General features: G+C 40.8%; 2 protein-coding genes across 2 annotated transcripts; one reads left to right on the top strand and one right to left on the bottom strand.

Moving 5' to 3' along the window:
• The first annotated feature begins 308 nt into the window (after positions 1-308).
• si:dkey-26c10.5 (uncharacterized protein LOC563797 homolog) lies at positions 309-10,570 on the top strand. The gene is made up of 12 exons (XM_062399005.1): positions 309-461; positions 2,987-3,091; positions 3,368-3,448; positions 3,745-3,896; positions 3,999-4,096; positions 5,038-5,161; positions 8,610-8,745; positions 8,821-8,925; positions 9,192-9,317; positions 9,581-9,732; positions 9,831-9,928; positions 10,153-10,570. Exons 1-12 carry the CDS (start codon positions 374-376, stop codon positions 10,277-10,279), a joined length of 1,392 nt encoding a protein of 463 aa, XP_062254989.1. The 5' UTR covers positions 309-373; the 3' UTR covers positions 10,280-10,570.
• Positions 10,571-10,771: 201 nt separating this feature from the next.
• trpv6 (transient receptor potential cation channel, subfamily V, member 6) lies at positions 10,772-17,143 on the bottom strand. The gene is made up of 17 exons (XM_062400093.1): positions 17,014-17,143; positions 16,689-16,836; positions 16,499-16,596; positions 16,280-16,402; positions 15,408-15,548; positions 15,098-15,196; positions 14,775-14,950; positions 14,547-14,693; positions 14,366-14,445; positions 14,144-14,279; positions 13,403-13,489; positions 13,230-13,306; positions 12,968-13,133; positions 12,805-12,871; positions 12,433-12,701; positions 12,195-12,301; positions 10,772-11,082 (listed from the first exon to the last, which is right to left on the bottom strand). The coding sequence occupies exons 2-17, from the start codon at positions 16,817-16,819 to the stop codon at positions 10,821-10,823; spliced, it is 2,166 nt and encodes a 721-aa protein (XP_062256077.1). The 5' UTR covers positions 16,820-16,836; positions 17,014-17,143; the 3' UTR covers positions 10,772-10,820.
• Between the last annotated feature and the right edge of the window lie 474 nt (positions 17,144-17,617).

The raw sequence follows: 17,617 nt of genomic DNA, 5'->3' as shown, positions 1-17,617 counted from the left end.
GCATGCCGAGGTGTCCTTAGGCAAGATGCTGAACCCTGAATGGCCCCCCATAGAATAACTGAGTGTTGCGAATAGATGCGCTGTATGAATGTGTGTGTGAATGGGTAAATGTAGAACTGTACTGTAAAGCGCTTTGAGTGGTCATCAAGACTAGAAAAGCGCTATATAAATACAAAGGCATTTACCATTTAATATAGAACTATGCTCGGCATAGCTATTTTTATTACAATATTTTTCAAACCAAGGGGCGTGATATTTAAACAACTCTTCAGCATTCTTATCTGCCTGACTGAAAAGTTACATAACATGATTGGCAAGCCACTGAGGGACTTTCTAGGCGAATCGAAAGTTAGAGGAAGAGAAGAGAAGAGCCATGGAGCTGGAGGACATGCCCTTGGAGAAGAAGAGAGACGGAGATGGTGAAGGCACAAGTAAACTGGTGGTGGAGGCCAAAGCTGAAGGTAACAAGAAATGTATTTATTCGATTTAATTGTGTATTTGTTTGAATTGAACAATGCAAATTCATTAACGTGCAGTTAAGTCTATCATGTAAATGAGCCAGATTCAGCTGAGAAGGCTATTTTCCAATTGGCAAGTAGATGGTAAAAAAAATACAAATAACATAAGGACACATTTATACAAAATAGCCCCAACTTACCTACACAGCTACTTGGCATTAAATAATTAATACATTCATTTCACCACTGTAAGCCATGAAAACACGGACGAAGCGAAATTGTGTATGTAGAAATTAAATGATGCATTGGTGTGTTTATACGGAAGCGTATTGCATTCAATTGAAAAAAGGAAAAGAATATGCTTTTCTAACCTCTCCCCTAATTTTGTTTTATTCATTTTATTTTTTAAATTTTAATACTTTTATCAAGTATATTATCCTGGTGAAAAATAAACATGAAATATGTTGTTTTTAAGTTGATTTGTTATTTAAAAATTGTGCAACACACAAACTTAAAATAGCTTAGGGACTGTACTGTACCAAAGAAAAAACGGATTAATGTCAACAGGTGGGACATTTCCATGGAAGTGAGAGCCTCTTGATGGTATAATACAGTAGACTATTTGGTTAATTCAGAAAAACAGAGCAGGATTTAATTTTTTTATGACAACGATCTCATTCATTCTTGGAAACAACCCTGTTTTTCAGGAATTAAGCGATAATTGTCCTTTAAAGAAAAAATCTGGGCTTTTTTCTGAATTAACAAGGGAGTTATCTTAAAAAAATTCTGCTCTGTTATTTCATTTTCAAGTCACTGTAATACGCTTCCGTAGAATGTACTGATGTTAAATTTTTTACTTCTGCTTTTATCACTGTGACAGATTATATTATGTGTTTACATTATACTGTGAATGCAGCTTTGTGAATGTAATACAAATATCTAAATACAGACATGGTTTATCCTACATTTGCTGAAACTTAGTGAGCTTGTCGACTCCAACAGGTTCACATCATTATCGAGTTATTTAAAAAAATGTTTTGGACATCAATATAATAGTCAGAAATACAAATACAATCAAAACTACAAAAATACAAGTTATTAGCTGTAACTTTATTCATAGCCCTTATGGATTTTCTGTTCTTATTGTCTGTCGAATGAAAACATGGACAGAGACACATGGTGAATGAAGAACTGAAGAGTCTCGTTTAAATGGTGAAAAAAAATTAAATGAAATCTAACCTTGTCCCTGCTGATTATAAGAAGTTCTGTTGTTATTCTCAGGAAGAGTTTCATACACCAAGCTGTCAGGAAGCTAAATTCTTTCCCCTCACTCCACCCAGCCATATCCTGTAGTCTGACAGGAAGCTGAACCCCCCCGCCCCCCAGCCCTAAAAAAACTCAGGACTCTGCAACAAACTGTCTCTTGTACTTTTTGCACTTTTATCACTTTAATCACTACGTTTACACTTTAGAGAACCTTATGCTTCTGTACTAAAAAATCTGTATGTTTTCTTAGTATTAGGAAATGTCTTGTGTTATCTGTTGTGCCTGTGCACTTTATATGTTTCACTGTGGGAGGGTGGGAAACATTGTATCGATTCCTTGTATGTCTTGAACATGTAAAGAAATTGACAATAAAGCTACTTTATCTTTTTATCTTTATCTTTATTGTATTTTACACAGTGTATGAAGAACTGAAAATGATGCCCTGGTGTGATTACGTGAAAACATGTAAAAACTTGTGTTATTTGTGTGGTTTGAGGTGTGGACAGAGCAGGCAAAGGGACTAGAGCAGGGCCTTGTTTGACGTCCTACACATTAATCTGTGATATGAAACAAGTGCTGATCTGAAATGACCTGAAGAAGGAATCTGTTATTTTGGACACTATCTGCCTGTGCCTCTTTATCTCTCACTGATTCTCAAACAAAGAGAGATTCAGTCGAAGTTCTGTTGAGATGAAGGACAACTTGAGCACTGTTCCACATGTTTAATTAAGAGTCATCAATGGCGGATATGTTGCTTTGGTGACAAGATGTAGGAGGGGAGGGGTGTGTGTTTAAACTTCACTGCTACAGGCAGACTTCAGTTCAAAGGACAGGAAGCAGGACGGAGTAAACAAGCCTCCTCACGAATCCCTGGACTACTTTCTTTAAGTGTATTAAATTCTTCCGCAATTATGGAGGGGATAAAAAAGATGACGCCAAGGAAAACTTGTCATCCAAGTTATCGGTTGAACTGGAAGGGGAGAGAGGTAGGCCTCAGCTGCTGGTGTGTTTTGTCAATTAATTGACCTTCAGTTATCCTTCAAAATATTTACCCTTATCAATGCTGTTAAAACCTTTATCTTGATGACGATCTCTACACTTGACATCTTTTGCACTTCTGTCCTGGGAGAGGGATCCCTCACATGTGGCTCTATATGAGACAAATTGTGATTTGTGAATATGGCCTATAATAAAAATTGATTTATTGATTGTTGTGGTTACTGAAATATCTCCTCTAACATCACTCATGTCTTCTCACTCAGGCAAACAGACCGAGGGAAATGCCCGTCTGTACCTTACCGGCTGTTTATTCTTCACACTGATCTCCCTGGTCCTCATGCTGGCCGTCATCGTCCTCAGTGTGAAATGTGAGTAGCCTTGGATCTGAACTCATGTCAGTTTTTTTCAAAACAAACCTCTTTTGTCTAGAATTAGATTCTGAAATGACTGCAGCTGTAACTTACAGTTTAGATTTAAAAGAATATGGACAATAGTTTATCTGACGGGGTCATGTTGCTTTTATTATGTTTTTGTTTTGTCTCATGGACAATACAGGGATACGAACTGTGGCTGATTGAATAGCAGTAACCTGAAGACTTTATTCTTTCCCCTCACAACTCCTCCCACTCTGCTCTGATTTCTAGCCCAAACTGGATCCAAAGATTGCCCAGGGACTGGGGATGATGGAAGATGCTGGAACATCTTCCCTAAGATTCAGGCCCAGAGTGAGTGCAATGCCAGGAAGAAAAGAAACATGTAGATCACTGAAAACCAAAAGATGAGTGTTTCTGCTTTTAGATAGTTCTGCTTTTTCATTGCAGAGGAAGCTTGTTCATGTGCTTAGTTTTTAGAGAACCTGGAAAGTTTCATTTAATTCATAACTAGATATGGCTGAGTAAGAACTGTTTGTTAAAAAATATACATATATACAGGAAATATGAGGAAGAAACGCAAATAAGAGCAAAGACTTTTTTTTTTTTTCTATCAACGTCTTCTGAAAGTTCTCTGTCTCTTCTTGCAGAGCTTGACTGCCACCAGTGTGGTGACGGATGGCTGCTGTTTGAAAACACGTGTTTTTACCTGTCCACCGTCAGGCTGAACTGGTCCATGAGCCAGAAGAACTGCACCGCCGGAAAAGGAGATTTGGCCGTCATCTCCAGCCAGAGTGTTCAGGTGGAACAGAAATCGACTCATTGTCCTGCTCGCTTCATTCCCTGGTGATGATTTGTTAATAATGTAATATTGTATTTGTGTAACTGTTTAACTCCTCCGTAGACTTTTCTGACTGGGAAGGCAAAAAGCTTTTTCTGGATCGGGCTGAAACATGATGCAAATCAATGGAGATGGGTCGACAACAGTGCACTGGGAGTCAGGTGACTCCTTTTCCCTCTTCAGCCGTCTCGCTCCGTTCTCTTTTTTCTTTCTCAAGTTTCAGGCCCATAAAGTTTGGATCAGATTGTAGGAGATTATATATAAAGCTTGAAAATGAGAGAGAAATTATGGCATTGTTTGTATCATGAAAATGCTCCTAATATGTTTAACATACAGAGTTTGTTAAACATATTATTAGGTACACCTATACAGTCCAGCAACGTTTGTTGACATTGTCTGAAATGTGTAAATTACACTAATTGTATTGCTGAGGTCATAGTGAAAGGGGTTGTTGTACTGTACTGCCTGAGAAAGTAGGAAAGGGTCGTCAACTAACCACAACGTAAGCGGTTCAATCCCCGTCTCCCCCATTTCACATGTCGGTGTCCTTGGGCAAGATAATGAACCCAGAATTGCACCCGATGACTGTTTGTAAGTGTGTGATAGCTTTAGCATATTTGAATGTGACTTCTGGTGTATTTAAAAAATGTATATTACTCGCAGTTAAGGTATTTAATTTAATTGAAATTATTGCCACACTATTAACAAAACTGAACGTTATTTTATGACATGGCTGTTGTATTGGAGTGTACCTAATAATGTGGCCAGAGTGAATATATATTAAAAAAACAAAACAACTAAGGATTCGTTCTCTCTCCAATTTACTAAAAATGAATAACCACGATTCATTTGTTTTTTATGAAACTTATCTCGTAATTTCAGGTGAATGCGATGCGCTTACATAGTCTAATACAAATATTTCTATATTACAAATATTTCCAGAAATTGTATTGCAGTCACTTGAGAACATAAATCAACTCAGGTTTTCTTAATTAACGCCTTAATTATCTTGTTTTTTCAGAAAAACATCTTAAAATCATGTAAAAATGAATAACAACGATGTTCGCATATGATGTTATGTGAATATTCTTTTTCACTGCAGGTATTGGGAAGATAATCTGTCCAATGGGGATTGTGGCCTCCTGAGAGGTGACGGCCCACCCCTGAAGAACTGGATGAGGGCGTCCTGCAACAGCAAAGCCTACTTCATCTGTGAGAAGCAGCACTGACAGCGTCGTCTTTTCATCAGAGAAATGAGCAAACGCATTCTCTGTCTGCAAGCATCGACTCCTCTGTAACACGTCGCATCGTTTCTCTTTCCACTTTTCAATCAGTAGAATCCGGCAAATAAAATGACAAAGCTTCTTCCGCAACAGCTGTTTTGTATTTAACACCTGTGGATTTGTAACTTACATCTTCTTGCAGCTTCATGTAGTATCATTTGAACCTGAATGTGGAATTTGTTTCAACAAGGTTTTATTTTCATATAAAATAAAGATGCATCTACTTAACAAGTACAATGTCTCCATTTCACTTTGTTTGAGCTTCTTATATACAGTTTTACTGCTACATATGTTTTATCTTGCTATAAAAAGAACACAACTCTTTTCTATGGCATAATACTGCAGGAATAATTGCACTGTTGTCTACATAGAGAAACTGAGATTGTTCTCCTCGAAAGTTAGTTCAGAGAAATTCATCAGCACCACAGAGCTGTGAGATAATAGAAGGCCTGGGACAACCCAGTCCACGCTCAGGCAGAGTCTCCCTCTAAACATGTTTAATGTCCTGGTCCTCCGGGTCCTCCTGCTCCATCTCCAAACCCAAAGCGCTGTGGCGAATCATCTGCCAGCCAGTCAGTGTCTTCCTGTTGCCAAAGCCACCTCTGTTTTTAGGCAGGCATACCTGAAGCTCATTAGTTAAATTATGGACTGTTTGTTAAACAGTACAATCAACCAAAGCTGTTACCATTATTTATTTGTTTACAGTAAGTTTGGTTTTAATGAGTTATTTAATGCAATAAAAACAGAGTGAAACACCATGATTGACAGCTGCATCGCCGAGACCTCACTACTGAGGCTCCACCCCCTGATCTCTACAATGCAGACTCTGCACAAGATGGCAGTGTTCGTATCCTGGGTATTTTTGCTTCACTTTTTGATACAGGGAGAAAGTGGAGCCTCGTCATCCATCTTTATATCATCTTTACCTATATCTATATCATATTAACAGCAAAGATTGAATTAACATATTTCCCCCCAATGTTATGTTATGTATGTGTAGGATGTGTAAGACTTACATCTACTCCCTGTGTGATTATTATGAGCAACTTCCTGTTGCCAGTAGGTGGCGCTGTAATGATGAGTTAATATTGACACATGGATCTGATCAGGGCGGGACAGTGAATATGTGAATGAGGTTGGAGGCTGATGGAACAATGCACAGAGGAGTTATAATAAATCCCTCTTTTTTGGCGAACCATCAAAATTTCACGCCATGCCACGGCCAGACCTTAAAAAATTATCATTTTACTCTTAATCATGAACTAAAGTTATCTCAACTTTAATTGACACACAGGGGAAGACAAGTTAGGCCTTTGACAAACCATGGTCTTACACTCCCTTCTAGTGACCAATATTGCAGCTGCAGCTCAACCATCTTGATGTGACTCATCAAACTTTAATGCTACGCCACGGTCACACTGTGTGATGAAATCCCATATACCAAGATACTTTATATCTCCAGCTTGTTGAGATGACAATCCCAGAAGTTGATCTGATGAAAGCCCTATGACAAGTTCGCCAAAGTAAAAATGTCTAAAATTGTCAGAATGGCCACAAAAGCCAAATTGGCGGGCTTCCAATTTGGTGTAGCATATCTATCCAAGAGACTTTTTTGTTTCTTATGAAAAGACACATTGCCCAAAAGATTTTTGGATATGTTGGCCAATCGTGGTGCCGGGGCTGCACTTTAGGGGGCGCTATGCAGTTATTTGGCCACGCCCGTACCTTAAAACCATATTAATATCTTAAGGGCGGGGGGCTACTGATACACACATGTAGTTTGAGTGAGATAGAGCCATGAACACTGAAGTTACAGCAATTTTGTGTTTCACAGCGAGTTGATGAACTTTAATGCCACGCCATTATTATGTAGTTTGACAAAAAGTCACGTTAATCTTATGTCTTCATTATCAATGTCTTGAGACCCATTTGACACAGTACAACATGGTTGCGGTCAGTGGATGAGGAGGAATACATCCAGGTGTAAGACGTTAAAAAAACAAGACATTTTCTGTTGCCCCCAGGGGGCGCTGTGATTTCAAGTCATGATTTCTGTGTAGATGTCATCAGGCCGGTACTCTTTTCTTACATGTCTAGTTTGGACTCTATTGGACCATGTATGCCCGAGATACAGAACCTTGTGTTTTCATGGCGTGCAGTTAAACTTTGACGCCACGCCACGGTCACACCGGGTGAGGAAAAATTTATCTTTGACTGAGTTTTTTATCTCCATCTTGTTTAGATTACACTCATCTCAATTTGAAGTTGATCTGATTAAAGCCCTGGGACAAGTTCGTCAAAGTAAAAGTGTGAAATATTTACAAAATGGCCACTAAATGCAAGATGGCGGGCTTCCTGTTTTTCATAATGCCCCTTGAGACATTATTGTTTGTCTGGTGATGATACACCTGCAAGGTTTGGTGAGAGGTTGAGCATGTTAAAGCCCTCAGAAAGCCAATTCATTTTGGTTACATTAATAAGAATAATCCATACAATTTCAATAAGGCCTCCCACTGTTCGGTGCTCGGGCCCCAACTACAGTAATACAAGTTATTAACTGTAACTTAAATTGAATCATGGGCGTTATGGATTTTCTGTTCTTATTGTCTGTCGTATGAAAACATGGACAGAGACACATGGTGTATGAAGAACTGAAAAAATATCCATTGGTGTGTTTGATCAATTGTTTATAGGAAATATTTTCAGAGATTCTAAAAATATTCCAGCATTGTAAAGGATACATTTATAATAATACTCAACTTGATATAATTGTTTTAAAACTGTCAAATTAACAGTTGGAAGTGTCTCATTGAAATGGTGACAAAAAAAAACTTAAATCTAACCATGTCCCTGCTGATTATAACAAGTTCTGTTGTTTTTGTATTTCACACAGTGTATGAAGAACTGAAAATGATGCCCTGGAGTGATAAAAACATATTGAAACTTGTTTTATTCGTGTGGTTTGAGGTGTGGACAGAGCACACAAAGGGTCTAGAGCAGGGCCTTGTTTGAAGTCCTGCTCTTTAATCACGTGTCTCCAGACAAACGTCTGAAATCTGCCCCAAAGACGAGCTGTTCTGCTTCTGAACTGAAACACGTGCAGATCTGAAATGACCTTAAGAAGGAATCTGTTGTTATGGAGAACTGTGCCTGCAGACGGACACTATCTGCCTGTGCCTCTTTATTTCTCCCTCAGTTTCAAACAAAGAGAGATTCAGTTGAAGTTCTGTTGAGTTGAAGGACAACTTGAGCACTGTTCCACATGTTTAATTCAGAGGTATCAATGGCGGATATGTTGCTATGGTGACCAGACGTAGGAGGGGAGGGGTGTGCTCAAACTGCACTGCTGCGACAGACCTCAGTTCAAAGGAGAGGAAGCAGGACGGAGTAAACAAGCCTCCTCACAATTCTCTGGACTACTTTCTTTATGTATATCAAATTCTGCCGCATTTATGGAGGGGATAAAAAAGACGACGCCAAGGAAAACTTGTCATCCCAGTTATCAGTTGAACTGGAGGGGGAGAGAGGTAGGCCTCAGCTGCTGGTGTGTGTTGTTGTTACTGAAATATCTCCTCTAACATCACTCATGTGTTCTCCCTCAGGCAAACAGACCGAGGGAAATGCCCGTCTGTACCGTGCCGGCTGTTTATTCCTCACACTGATCTGCCTCGTCCTCGTGCTGGCAGTCATTTTCCTCAGTGTGAAACGTGAGTAGCCTTGGATCTGAACTCATGTCAGTGTTTTTCAAAACAAACCTCTTTTGTCTAGAAGCAGATTCTGAAAGGACTGCAGCTATAACAGTTCAGATTTAAAAGAACATGGAAAATAGTTTATCTTACGGGTTGCTTTTACTATGTTTTTGTTTTGTCTCATGGACAATACAGGGATATGAACTGTGGCGGATTGAATAGCTGTAACCTGAAGACTTTATTCTTTGCCCTCACAACTCCTCCCACTCTGCCCTGATTTCTAGTCCAAACTGGATCCAAAGATTGCCCAGGGAGTGGGGAAGCAGGAGCAGGCAGGACAAGCACTTCATTAACTGCAACCTGCAACTTTGACCAATGCCAGACCGACTTCCCCGACATCCAGCATCAGAGTGAGAGCAACGCCAGGAAGAAAAGAAACATAGATCAATGAAAACCAAAAGATGTTTTTGTGTTTATATAGTTCTGTCTTTTCCTTGCAGAGGAAGCTTGTTCATGTGCTTGGTTTTGCAAGAATATAAGAATTTATTATAATTAGATTCAGCTGAATAAGATCAGTTTGTATAAAAACACAAGAAACTCAAACATAAGAGCAAAAATGTTTTCTTTCATTTGTCTATCATTGCTTCTGAAGGTTTTTTGTTTCTTCTTGCAGAGCTCCACTGCAACCAGTGTGGTGACGGATGGCTGCCGTTTGAAAAGTCATGTTATTTCCTGTCCACCATGAGGTCGACCTGGTTGATGAGCATGATCGAGTGCACCACCAGAGGAGGACGTTTGGCCGTCATCTCCAGCCAGAGTGTTCAGGTGGAACAGAATTTGACTGTCCTGCTCGCTTCATTCCCTGGTGATGATTTGGTAATAATGTAATATTGTATTTGTGTAACTGTTTAACTCCTCCGTAGACTTTTCTGAGTGGGAAGAGGATTGGCTTATTCTGGATCGGGCTGGAACGTCCTGGAAGTCAATGGAGATGGGTCGACAACAGGGCACTGGGAGACAGGTGACTCTTTTTTCCTCTTCCTTAGTCTTATACAAATATTTCTATATTACAAATATTTCCAGAAATTCTATTGCAGTTATTTGAGAAAATAAACCAGCTCAGGTTTTCTGAATTAACGACTTAATTATTTTGTTAATTCAGAAAAACATTTTAAAACATGTAAAAACGAATAACCACTATGTCCAATAATATGATGTAATTTTGAATATTCTTTTTCACTGCAGTTATTGGGACGATAATCTTTCAGAGGGGGATTGTGGCCTCCTGAGAGGTGACGGCCCACCCCAGAAGAACTGGATGAGGGCGCCATGCGCCCACTCAGCCTACTTCATCTGTGAGAAGCAGGCCTGACAGCATCGTCTTTTCATCAGAGAAATGAACAAACACATTCTCTGTCTGCAAGCATCGACTCCTCAGTAACACGTCGCATCGTTTCTCTTTCCACTTTTCAATCAGTAGAATCCGGCAAATAAAATTACAAAGCGTCTTCCACAACAGCTGTTTTGTATTTAACACCTGTGGAATTGTAACTTACATCTTCTTGCAGCATCATGTAGTATCATATGAACCTGAATGTGAACTTTGTTTCAACAAGTTTTTATTTTCATATAAAATAATCATGCTTCTACCTAACAAGTACAATGTCTCTATTTCACTTTCTTTGAGCTTCTTATATACAGTTTTACTGCTACATATGTTTTATCTTGCTATAAAAATAACACAACTCTTTTCTATGGCATAATACTGCAGGAATAATTGCACTGTTGTCTACATAGAGAAACTGAGATTGTTCTCCTCGAAAGTTAGTTCAGAGAAATTCATCAGCACCACAGAGCTGTGAGATAATAGAAGGCCTGGGACGACCCAGTCCACGCTCAGACAGAGTCTCCCTCTAAACGTGTTTAATGTCCTGGTCCTCCGGGTCCTCCTGCTCCATCTCCAAACCCAAAGCGCTGTGGCGGATCATCTGCCAGCCAGTCAGTGTCTTCCTGTTGCCAGAGCTACCTACTTTTTTAGGCCTGAGCGTTGGGGTTCCTGAGCTCGAGCCCTTTATCGTGTCCATCTTGTCCCATCCCTCCTTTTCCTCCTCTTTGGAGAAGGCTTGGATGTAACGACGCATCTTCTGCAACATGGAGTCGTTTCTGTCCTCAACCCTGCAAAGAAGTCGGAGTAAAGCAGGAGTAACAGACGTGTCAAGATAAACCCCTTTACACTGGAAACTATTATTGACAAATATCTGATCTATTTGGAGATGAGAACCCTCTGCTGAGAATATACAACCCCAAAAGACTGGAAACAGCTTGCCTCATTGGATAGTTACACAATCCCTACCAGCATACCTGAAGCTCATTAGTTAAGATATGTATTGTTTTTTAAATTCTTACAAAAAACAAATCTGTTTCCATTATTTATGATAAGCTAAGCTACTTGGCTCCCAAGTGTAGCTTCTGGGTTACTTTATATATGTTAGAGTGGTGTTGATGATCTCCAGAGACTGTATATAAAGAGGGACGACACGCCAAAGAGTCTCATTCACCACCTGGTGCAGTGTGGCTCATAATCGCCACCTCCTCCATGTTAGTGGATGGGGCATGAGCCAAACAATTCAAAGTAGATGTTAAATAATTTAACTTTAACAAAAGAAGGTTTCCACCATATAAGGGAGTTCTTATCACACTCATGTATTCTCAACTGTACATTTTTACAGTTAGTTTGGTTTTAATGACTTATTTAATGCAATAAAAACAGAGTGAAACACCATGATTGACAGATGTATCGCAGAGACCTCACTACTGAGGCTCCATCCCCTGATCTCTACAATGCAGACTCTGCACAAGATGGCAGTGTTCGTATCCTGGGTATTTTGTCTTCACTTTTGTAAACAGGGAAAAAGCGGAGACGCGTCATCCATCTTTTTATCATCTTAACCTATATCTATATATCATCTTTACAGCAAAGAGTGAATTAATATATTTCCCCCCAATGTTATGTTATGTATGTGTAGGATGTGTAAGACATACAGCTCTCAGAGAGAGAGAGTTGTGCTGACAGCCCAACATGATGTGTGGCCACAGTGCTTTAGAGGCCACTTAGGTTGTCGTCAGTGGACACACTTGTGTCTCCCTGTGTGATTATTTTTAGTGAAAATAGAAAAACCTATAAATAAGAAACCCTCACCCCGCTGCACTTCACATGATGTCACCTTTGTTATTTGTGTTTCTGCCAATGTGGTGTTTTTGTGTGTCTATTTTTATTTTTTACTCACCTGAGATACCAGCGCTCCTTCAGGCCGTAGTCGAGCCCACACACCCCGAGCCGAGGCCACAGCCAGCGTGGCAGCCTCCTCTCCAGCATCAGAGTTGTGGCCACTACCTGCACATCACATCACATCTATTGTATCTGACACAGCAGTGCACAAGGTGTTTCTGCACATTCACACCCCAGTTTAAATCTGTGCAGTGCATGTGTGTGTGTGTGTGTGTGTGTGTGTGTGTGTGTGTTACCTGTGTCCTCCAGAGCTCGTCCCTCTCCTGCGCCACCCTCCAGTGCGTGTCGCTCATCATGGCTATCAGGAGATTCAGCAGCAGGATGTAGGAGACCACTGAGAAGGCGCAGTGTATCACATGGACGATGGGGGGGGTGGTGATGGTGTGATCCACGGGCAGATCTATGAGACCTACGCTGAGCTCGAACTGGGAGAAGAGGGTGATGGGGAAGGAGCGATATGCAGGGAGGGAATCAGGATCCTGGGTCATATACACCATCCACAGGGCTGAGGAGGACAAAGATACAAAATGTGAATGCTGAATATCAACTATCCATATCTTGGAAACTTCGTGAGAATTGTTTGATCTTGTCACCCGGAATATACTCACAGGTAGAAAAACCAATGAGCACAATCACAGTCAGCCACATAAACTTCGTCAGGTCTCCAAATATGATCTGAGAGGAAATGAGACACAGGGGGTTCAGACTGAAAATGCAAATGACTGAACAAGATGCTGTTTCCGTGTTTCTTGGTGAGCTCCTGTCTTCTACCTTCTGTATCATGATGACATAAGGGCCGAGCATTTCAAAACCCCGGGCGAAGAACATGACGTTGCACCAGCCAAGAACCAAACACACGGCCATCACCACGGCCTCTCCCTGCACCTCACAGGCTCTGAACACGCAGAGCAGCACCACCAAGCAGGCGTAGCTGATACTGGCAAAAGCAACACAGACAGCAGAGAATTAGTATTAATAGTGTTTCAGAGCAGTTTATGCTTTATCTTGCTGTTTATGTCGGGTTTGAACGCACAGAATGACATGGAAGGGGCCTCCGAGTGCTGTCTGGCCAAAGTAGCGCTTTGCTCCAACTCTCAGTATATCAGGGATCTGTTGGGGGGGGACACAGTAGGATGAGTGTAATACAAGGTAAGATACAATGTGCATGAAGATAAAGTAGGTTTTGCAAATGTATCGTAAATTCACCTCCAGCAAAAGGATGGCAATAGCTCCCAGGACGCTGATGACTTCTCCCGCCAGCCGCAGGCTGTCTTCATATGTCACATAACTCTCCTGAGACATGGGAAGAGGAAATTCAGTTTGCATTAATATTAAAGCCAATTGTTTTTTCATTGTGTTATATGCAGGTGCACAGTACAAACACCAGGCTACGGCTACGTTACGTTCTTTTTTTTTGTATAGTACAGTGTTTTTGTGATTGGATTGAAATAAATTATAAATATCTTCTTTTTAATAGTTATATAACATTTATTTAAAATTAGTACATTTTACTTATGTTAAGACAAATATAAAGAACTTTTAAGAAAGTAAACGTTTAAATCCAACCTTGTAAATATAATCGATTACACTTAAAAATCCTGTGACATTATAAGAGTTTTATCATCAAAACCTGAATTTATCAAATATTTTATCTTAAATTATACATATATACACTAGAGTTACAACCTCTATAAACATATAAGGGGTTAGCTCAATTTGAATGATTTATATCAAAATATAAAAACTGAATCTCTCATATAAATGGTATGTACAGGCGTGAAATAAAAGAACCATTAAACATGAGTAAAGGGCAGAACCCTAAATTATTGCTGTGTAAGTACAAACAGTATTTACAGTGTGGAATGGGGTTATATTATTCATGTTCCTCTGTATGTAATGTACCACATAAAATTTTAAAGTGGTCACATCTCATTTACTCCAACGCACATTGAGTGGTTTCTGGATGCGGATGGTTTTGTCCATGTCCGACTTTGTGTAGTTCTCCGGCGCGTCCTTCAGGGGGCGAGTCACACAGCACAGTGTGAAAATCACGATGTACAGCAGATACAGAAGCATCAGCAGCCTGACACAAGAGAGGAGGAGAAAACTCTGTAAACAACAACAACAACTAAACAAGACTGTACGTGTGTGTACAGCTCCTGACTCTACCTGAAGTAATGTTTTCCATAGAGGTTCCACTTCAGACTGACCAGCTGCCTCACGGGGGTCACCTCCAGTATCCTCCTCGCCTGGAAAGCAGAAATCACTCATCATCAGACCAAATTCATTTCATCCAACATAACCTGTGATTTCTGCTGAATGCTGTATATCCGGTGAGCTTGTTACTTGCCTCTCGCTTATGGCCACCAACAATAAGCTCCATCACTGACATGTTGTCGGCCCACGAGTCGATCTCTGTCAGGTCGTACAGGTTCGAGGTCAGAGGGCCCAGACTCCACTGGACCACTCGTCTCTTATTCACCAGGTGCTGAAATGCCTGAGAGAGACAGAGGGAGTCAGACGGGATGATAATCTGCTCCCTCTCTCCGTTTCAGAGTCTCCCCAGGTTCCCACTCACCACGACGTTTCCCTCTTTGGCCGCCACTTTGAAAGGTGTGAGGCCTCGGTAGTTGGGCACCATGTCCAGTGGCACCAACTGGTCCAGCTCAGCGTCGTGCGCCATAATCAGGTCAATGGCCTGGCACGCGATCATCTTGTTGGGCTGCAGAACCAGAATGTGAAGGACCGTGTTGCCTATAGGGAGGAAGACAAGGAGGGAAAACAAGGGAGGGCAGACGGGAGGAACACGGAGAGACAACAGAAAGACATGAATAATTCAAACAACAGACAGACACACAGATATGAAATAATACAGTGTCTACAAGAGGGAACATGTTATACCTCTGTAGTCCTGGACCCTGGTGCTCGCCCCTGCATCGATCACCATGGAGATAATGTCCTCGTTTCCAGCACACACAGCAAAAGACAGGATGTGTTCTCCTGTTGTGCGTTTAAAAAAAAAAACACCAGCACACACGCAAACATTACATTTAGATTTAAAAGCAGGAGAACGTACAGATTTACACATTCATTGGGAGCCTTTGGCTTCCTCGTCTTGCTGAAGTTAACCGCGACATGTGGACACCGGGGGATCCAGCTCGGACTGAGCCACTCCACCACAAACAGTTTAGTCCCACTCACGTCAACCTACCGTAGTATATGAGTCCTCCTTTCCTCTTCCTGAAGTACGAACCGGTGACTCGGGGGTTGACCACATCACCACCTCGACTAATGAGATGATAGACCAAGTTGATGTTCTGATTCACCACGGCGATGTGGAGCGGAGTGACGCCTGGGACCGAGCAGAGACAGACAGTCAGTCTACTGTGAGGGAACCATTTTTTATTCAACATTTTCACATTCTTACTCAGCTCTATCCACTGGTATAGAAGTAAAAAATATTACTTGGGTATAAGTAGCACTGTCCCAGCATAATAAAATAATACATATATTTAAATAATAATCCAAAAAAGATACATAATAAACCATTTTATATCAATACAAATTAGAGGAGAAGTTACGCAAAGCACTTAATGTATCAAAAGTCATCAATATAATCATTATTGATGTATAAATATTAGATCTAACACATAAATATTCAGAAAGAGACGATTTTTTTGTTAATTACTTCATATATTGCTGGTATAGTTTAATAAAGTTATAATATCATACTACATGAGAGGACAATATACTGTATTTTATGTTTCTTTGTGCAAAATCTGAATATAGTACAATATTTATACCTGAAATAAGTGGAGGTATGATGAAGCATAAAATGGAAAATACTTAAGTAAATCAAAAATACTTTTTTACTTTCCAGTACTGGCTGTAGCCTAACCTTTCCCCACATTGTAATAAATGTATCTTGCAATTTTTTTGTATTCTCAATTTTCCAGTTATCTAAACAGAACAATTCATGTTCTTAATTTTTCGAAAACTTATTTGAAGAATTAAGGAAACAGCCTTCCAGCTACATGATCACGTGTGTGTGCTGGTGTTTGTGTGTATGTATGAAGTATCCACCTTGGAAGAGCTCAGAGGTCATGGGCTCGTTGATGAGTTCAGGAGCTCCGTCCATCAGAGCCACGGCAGCCTCCAGGCTGTCATTCATCACGGCGACATGAAGCGCTGTCTCCCCGAGAGCCCCTGAAAGAGACCATCACAGCTCCGTCATGCACGGCTGACCCCGAGCTGCACTGAAACCCCAACACCACGGTGTCACACTTCACCGTTCAGCCTCACCCCTCTCAAAGATGTTGGTGGACGCAAAGCTCAGCAGCTTCTTGATGCAACCCACACTGTTCTTCTTAGCCGCATAGAAGAGAGGAATGTCATTTATGCTGAGGAAAGAAAGACAAGACAAATTAAAACAGGTTTCTACAATTGAATACCAATCATTTTCTGATTCTGTATCTGTTTTGAGTGTCCTTACTACTTGGTGTAGAACAGAAAGGTCTCATCCAGCAGCTCGTTCCATCCTTTCTTGTTCTGAAGGCGAAACCTCATCTGGCTCCACCAATGGTTGAGCTCGCTCGGAGCCGATCGGGCCAGAGACGGAGACATTCACCCCTGATGTTTGACTTCAGGAAGAAAATTGAAGTAAAAAAAAAAAAAATGTATTCTTATTATTAGCAGGTAGGACTAACTTTATCATTTTGGTCTTGAAAAAACATTGTGGTTTGTATTTTATTCATTTGTATTGTTAGAAATACAATTAAACAAATGAACGAAGAACCAAAAAAGTATCTTAAACTTACCCTTAAACAGTAAAAGTGATGCTCCTCAACCTCTGGTGACACTCGGACATAACACGGACAAATTCCAGAAGCAACACCTACGCAATGTGCATGAGGAGGAGTGAAATCCCAGCCGCCTGACTTTTATATATAACCCAGCCACGAGGGAGGAGACCTGTGGAGGGATTGAGAATGAATGGGTGGAGAGGGAGGACGAGGGAACAGCGGACAGGTCAGACAGTGAGAGTGAGGCGGTAATGAGCAGGTGGACTTTCACCGCGGATCAGGAATCCCACAGGGAAAGTTGTGCTCTGAGGTTCGACTCACCGGGAAGTCCTTTATCATGCTGATGTGATGTTGTTGCCTCGATTCAATCACCTGTAAAGAAAAGCGGCAATGGTCCGATCCCTAATTCCAGTGTCTCTCTCTTATCACCAGGCCTGTCTGCATTCCTCCAACCTGCTCCCACCAAAACCTGCATGACCACTATGTAATTTCTGCCACATCATGACAGTCAACCCATAGCATCCTTGTTACTGGTCCACCATTTCAGGAAACCTGTTTGGAAATTGCAAGCCGGTACATCTTGGTTTGTAACGACCCTCCATGATGGAATCTGGATGTG

This window comes from Platichthys flesus, chromosome 11, assembly GCF_949316205.1.
Source record: "Platichthys flesus chromosome 11, fPlaFle2.1, whole genome shotgun sequence".
NCBI lineage: Eukaryota > Metazoa > Chordata > Actinopteri > Pleuronectiformes > Pleuronectidae > Platichthys > Platichthys flesus.
Note: the sequence above shows the minus strand (reverse complement) of the source record. Positions and strands in the feature narration are given on the sequence as shown.

Bases quoted from the DNA above. Each gene is read 5' to 3' on its own strand.
- si:dkey-26c10.5 (XM_062399005.1), top strand. From the start codon at position 374: ATGGAGCTGGAGGACATGCCCTTGGAGAAGAAGAGAGACGGAGATGGT. The intron at 8,926-9,191 runs GTGAGTAGCCTT...CCTGATTTCTAG, and splicing joins CATTTTCCTCAGTGTGAAAC to TCCAAACTGGATCCAAAGAT. The intron at 9,318-9,580 runs GTGAGAGCAACG...TTCTTCTTGCAG, and splicing joins CCCCGACATCCAGCATCAGA to AGCTCCACTGCAACCAGTGT.
- trpv6 (XM_062400093.1), bottom strand. From the start codon at position 16,819: ATGTCTCCGTCTCTGGCCCGATCGGCTCCGAGCGAGCTCAACCATTGG. The intron at 13,307-13,402 runs GTGAATTTACGA...CCCCCCCAACAG, and splicing joins TTGCCATCCTTTTGCTGGAG to ATCCCTGATATACTGAGAGT. The intron at 12,302-12,432 runs GTAACACACACA...TGTGATGTGCAG, and splicing joins ACGAGCTCTGGAGGACACAG to GTAGTGGCCACAACTCTGAT.